We start from the raw sequence: 5,590 nt of genomic DNA on the forward strand, positions 1-5,590 counted from the left end.
AATACAATCTTCACATTGTCTACGTAATGTATTTTATAATATTTGACAATTCGTCGAAGCATATGAGAAAAAAAACAAATTGCCTCCTAATCTTGAGTGTCACTTAAGCCTGATCTACAATGTGTTCTTTGCTTCCTGTTTTCTGCTCTTACCTCTTTGCAAATATCTCGTATTTTGCAATTCCGTCGCATAACGTGATGTTTCTTGTCTCTTCTGAAGTTCGTCAATTTTTATCTTGGGCGACAGAGAACAAAAAACATCACGTTACGCGATGGAATTGCGAAATACGAGATAGTCGCAAAGAGGTAAGAGCAGAAAACAGGAAGCAAAGAACACATTGTAGATCAGGCTTTAGGATCCAGATTCGATATGTTAACATTGTTACGGATACAAAGAGTAAACATTAAATTCCGTAAAACTAGCCCTTAACGATTTCTCTCTCTTTAAGATAGAAAGAATGCAAGGCTGCGGTTATCGCTGAGTGCCCATTATTACTGGAATTAGCGAGCTCGGAATGGAGCCGTGCGACAAAGAAAAGTTTCGCTATAACGCCGAGGTCGTCCGTGCGATTAGTTGAAATGTCCTTTTCCGCACTTCTGCGCGAAGTCGCTTTATATTTATACCAAGCGACAATTCTTTTCCTTTATGCCATACGTTCCTCTTTATTGTCCTTTCCTTATTCACACGAAATCTCGGCTTCTTGTGTATACCTGCCTTGACCCGAAGGCTCCCACCTGGTGTCCCGGTTCAATCGATCCCTTGGTGTTTATCCCATTTGGTCCTGGGGAAATACTGAATCTTTTTCCCATAAAGCGTCCCTCTTGCATTATCTCGAAAGTTCAAGAACTACCGAGTAAATCTTCAATGTTAATTTATGCAGAATGCGGAAAGCTCTATGTAAATTTTAATTCGGTGCCTAGCGTGCGTCAGAGATATATATTACCGATTTATAATAAATTGATACGCGAGGCATTCAAATAAACGAGTTGACTATTTATAAAATTCGCGGATGGCTTTTTCTTAGACCGACGGCTCATTTAAATATTTATTTACTCGCGGTTTCCGAGTAAAAAATATTTAATAATTAATATTATTCCGACAAATAAATTCGGTATGTTTAATCATAATTGATTCCCGCGTTTCTGCGTCATCGAATTCCTACGGGTCGCGTTATTTCTTATTCGTGTTTCATCTGTTCCATTGTCGCGATTGACATTTCGTATTTATTGGTCGTCAACGGAGATAATAATGGCATGTATGCGCCATGTGAATTCGTGACAAGTCGATACACAAAACACGCGGGGATCTTTACACAACTTATCGTTGACCAAACGTTTAGCTAGTGACGGTGCTGGAAACCTTATCGCGCGAATCCACTCGTGCTGAGTGCTGACTTTAACGCTATTGATTACTTTTACGAATTGTTTAATCTTAAGTGCGTTCTTCATCGAAACGCGATATTTTCGCTATTTGATATTTCCAGAAAGATTTTATCGCGCGAACTTGCGAATGTTCAGGGTCGTTTCTTGGCAGAGACAAGTTGCAAGAATGTTATTCGAATTCTGTTAATGCGGCAATAAAAAAAAAACTTTGTAATGCATCGATGAATTTATACGTTTATCGCGGGGAGGCAGATTTTGCGTAACGACTTATTGGATAATAATATTAGATAATATTAGGAGTGAGTCGCATGTTAATGAATGCGTGTAATCGTCACAAGATCTGAGATTGTATAATTCATAGTTCCTTCTGTATTCTTGATTGCAGCAACAAAACAGCAGTAACCATGCCAGTGCCTGAGCTCCAGAAACCGGCGCCCGCTTTCTCCGGCACCGCTGTTGTGAACGGACAGTTCAAGGATATTAAACTCTCCGACTACAAGGGCAAATATGTTGTGCTCTTCTTCTACCCGTTGGACTTGTAAGCACATTACTATCGTACTTTCATATAGGCGGGATGTAACAAGACAGTTATGCTATCCTCAGTCGCCGCTGCACAAGAAGTGCTGTTGTGTAGTTGCTTAGTATTTGCATAAAGTACGTCCTTGACTCTTGGCTGATACATTTGAAACGATAACAAAGAGATATTGTGTTCTACATTCTACGAGATCTGGAAAACAGCTCCACGTTTTAAAAATCGCGCTGCTAATTAGAATTTAAAGCAATTTACGTCACGGATTTATCTCAATTACGGTTAACAATTGGCTGATGGATTTAACGAAGATATACCTGAATTTCGAGAGATTTGTATTTACAGGAAAAACATTTTTAAAATCACATTGCACAACTTAAAGCTTTCGGAGTAAGAAATAGACAATTTAAGTGGACTGTCATGGGCTACGATTTGCATAATGATTATTTAACCGCAGCACTTTCGTGTGCCCGACGGAAATCATCGCTTTCTCCGACCGAGTGAAGGAGTTTACCGACATCGGCTGCCATGTGATTGCCGCGTCCACCGATTCCCACTTCAGCCACCTCGCGTGGGTAAATACGCCGCGCAAACAGGGCGGTCTCGGTGAGATGAGCATTCCTCTGTTGGCGGACAAGAGCTGCAAGATCGCCCGCGACTACGGCGTGCTCGACGAGGAGTCGGGAATCCCCTTCCGTGGTCTTTTCATCATCGATGACAAGCAGAAGTTGCGTCAGGTCACCATCAACGATCTGCCCGTAGGAAGGTGAGGCTCTTGCTCAATTATTAAAGTTGTAGCAAATTTAAAATTTTGTTTTGTACCTCGCGATATAAGGGATATCAAAATATAGTATTTAATGCGATTTTGGTATTGCTAGTAATACTAATGATCTTGCATATTATATTTGCAATACTAATGATTTTGCATATTCATTGCAGATCCGTGGACGAGACTCTGCGTCTGGTTCAAGCATTCCAATACACCGACAAGCACGGTGAGGTTTGTCCGGCCGGTTGGAAACCTGGCAAGAAGACTATGAAGCCCGACGTCGTTGGCTCGCTGGAATACTTCAAAGATCAATAGACAATAAATTCATACTAATGTTTCTCCATACCTACTGTTAACTGCACTCGCGTGTATGTGTGTTTTATACTCTTTCGCTGCGTACTCTTCGAATTTGACACATTCTGTTTCTACTTAGCATAGTTAGATATACATCTCACGATCTTCACATTGAAATATCCGTCTTCAGTTTAATAAACGGATTTATTTTCTATACATTTTTAAAGAGTATTTTATCACCTTACGTGTACGAATTATGAATCGTTTGATATCGATATATCAAAAGCAATTGACGATACAGACATACGCAGACGGTACTCGTGATAACGGGTTGTCACAAGTCGTCACGAGTATCGATTAAGAAATGCTGAGTGAGTTTAGCGGCACAAAAATCTCGATAGGAAAAAGCTCAAATGATATACTATTACTATCGAAGTCCGTGCGAGGTTCAAGTTCAAGTCGTTAGAAATGCCGCCTTATTTTCAACGCGTTATAGCAGTCGTAACCGTCAATATTTTCCTTTATTAATCTTTGTGTCATAATTAGTAATTCAACATAAGGATTTCGACGAGAATTTTGAGCTGGCAAATTGCAAAAAACTTTATTTTACGTTTAATATTTGATTTAATAACCTATTCTTTGGCGAATTTTCTACGCTATTGCGATAAGATTGTCACATCACGTGGCATGAGTGACGATTGCGAGACTGCAATAACTGAAACAGGTAAGGATGAAGAATTGGATGGAAAAATTGCTTATTATATCGTATCAATTAAATATTTCCGGACAGAAAAACCCAACCATAACGACACGCGTTACATAACTTTGACATTACACGATAATTATGATACATTTGCATTTGAGAAATAAGTTTTTTTAATTAGGAAAATATCTAAAAATACTTTAAATTTGTAAACTTAATACAGGATGGGGTATCTGGCATTATTTCACCGTCGCTTTATGCGGCTTACTGTCGCTTGCGGAAGCAAGCACTTCCCTGATTGTTCCTATCGTGGCACCGCTGATAGCGTGCGATTTAAAGCTCAATAGAGATCAAGCCACAATGCCTATCGCTACTTCTAGTTTCGGTATACGATTTAAAAACCGATATCTTAGTGAATTTTATACTAAAATGTTAAATTGGCAATTTAATCAGATTGAAATTAAATTATTGCATTGAATTAGTTATCCAATATAAATTTATATTTCTTTTCTTATTATACAAAAGCTAAATTTATGTATTTTTAGTTGTGCGTTAAAACATATACCAGTTTCCTATGGTTTTTTAATCGCATTGATCACACTTAGGAATGGCAGTAGGTACGTTTCTGTTTGGAACTATATCAGATGTTGCAGGCCGTAGAAAATCTATCCCGATTACTATGTGCATCGTGTTTTTCGCCTCAGCTACTCTTTCCTTCGCCCAAGCTAATTTTTTGATAAACTTGTCGGTATTCATGTTAGGATTGGGGTAAGTTCCCAACCTTTTATAACGAAATTTTATTAGCATATATATGTATTTCATATTTGCAGTTTTTTATTTGTTTTTTTATCAAAAAGCGATATTTCTGCTTGCATTTTTGGTATCCAAAGAAGCGAAAAATATCGTAAAAACAATACATCAAAATGCAGATCATGTTTTCGTAAGTTGCATGACAGTGAATTTTATTAACATGCGGGTGATAATTGCGTCATTGACGCAAAGTTGATATTCGTAGAGTGGCCGGAAATAATATCGTTCTGAGAGTTTATCTCATCGAGTGCCTACCGATGAGAAAGAGAGGAACGTGTTTAGCTGTAATCGACATGTTCTGGGTGGTCGGCTATTTATCAGCCTTAGGTAATATCGAATGATTTTACAAAATAATTCCTCATGATTTAAGTTTATTACATTTATTTAATTTAATAAATTCCATGCTTTTTGATCATTGATTATAATTCCAACTCAAAATCCATAATTATTTATTCTTTTTATTAAACAATTTATTTCTCTGATATCTGCCATTCCGAATGCGTTAAAATGTAATTTTAACGAGTGTAAAAGATAAGCTTTGGACTGAACATTTACGTAAATTATTGTTTCAGTTGACATCTTTGTTTATTTAAAAAATACAACGACTTTTAAGGATAATTTTATTTGTGTGCTTTTTACAATTCAACGTTAACGAAATAAAGAAAATGGAAGATTCAGTTGTAGACCGATTAAAAGAAGAGTCAATCTATATATTTAATCTTATCCAATTAACAACCGACAATGAGTTCAAAGATTAATGTTTAATATTTACAGAAAGATTTAAACTCTACTGAAATTTTCAGTTATTTTCTCGTCGAGAGAAACGTTATGTCGAAAAATTACAAAGAGATTCCTTTGTTCGGAAAGGCATTTCCTGGTCCATGATGCCGTCCGTCATACGCATGCTGGACAAGGAATTCCGGCCGAGTTCCTGGCGAGTACTCGTCATTATCTGCGGCACGCTGAGCTTGGTGATCGTCTGTACCTCGGGTCTCCTATTGCCAAGTCCTCGGTACTCGTTGCACCGTCAACGGCCGAGACAAGCGCTTGCGGTGCTCCAACAGATGTACGCCATCAATAATTCGAAGCACGCCGACACCTAC

At 38.0% G+C, this 5,590-nt stretch overlaps 2 protein-coding genes across 2 annotated transcripts in view; both read left to right on the plus strand.

The window, feature by feature from the left end:
• The window catches only part of LOC112457415 (peroxiredoxin 1), a 4,792-nt gene extending 1,602 nt beyond the window's left edge, over nt 1-3,190 (plus strand). The window contains exons 2-4 of the mRNA XM_025020445.1: nt 1,768-1,920; nt 2,369-2,677; nt 2,851-3,190. Of these exons, the coding sequence (XP_024876213.1) occupies nt 1,787-1,920; nt 2,369-2,677; nt 2,851-2,995 (588 nt within the window). The 5' untranslated portion in view covers nt 1,768-1,786 and the 3' untranslated portion in view covers nt 2,996-3,190. The remainder of the gene's footprint in view (nt 1-1,767; nt 1,921-2,368; nt 2,678-2,850) is intronic.
• Nucleotides 3,191-3,279: 89 nt separating this feature from the next.
• LOC112457414 (putative metabolite transport protein YncC) overlaps nt 3,280-5,590 on the plus strand; it is a 3,690-nt gene continuing 1,379 nt past the window's right edge. The window contains exons 1-5 of the mRNA XM_025020444.1: nt 3,280-3,698; nt 3,901-4,062; nt 4,283-4,445; nt 4,693-4,814; nt 5,355-5,590. The exon at nt 5,355-5,590 is cut by the window's right edge and continues 200 nt beyond it. Coding sequence (XP_024876212.1) covers nt 3,662-3,698; nt 3,901-4,062; nt 4,283-4,445; nt 4,693-4,814; nt 5,355-5,590 — 720 coding nt within the window. The 5' untranslated portion in view covers nt 3,280-3,661. The remainder of the gene's footprint in view (nt 3,699-3,900; nt 4,063-4,282; nt 4,446-4,692; nt 4,815-5,354) is intronic.

The sequence above is a fragment of the Temnothorax curvispinosus genome, unplaced genomic scaffold, assembly GCF_003070985.1.
Source record: "Temnothorax curvispinosus isolate PA1 unplaced genomic scaffold, ASM307098v1 QBEX01007764.1, whole genome shotgun sequence".
Taxonomy (NCBI): Eukaryota; Metazoa; Arthropoda; class Insecta; order Hymenoptera; family Formicidae; genus Temnothorax; species Temnothorax curvispinosus.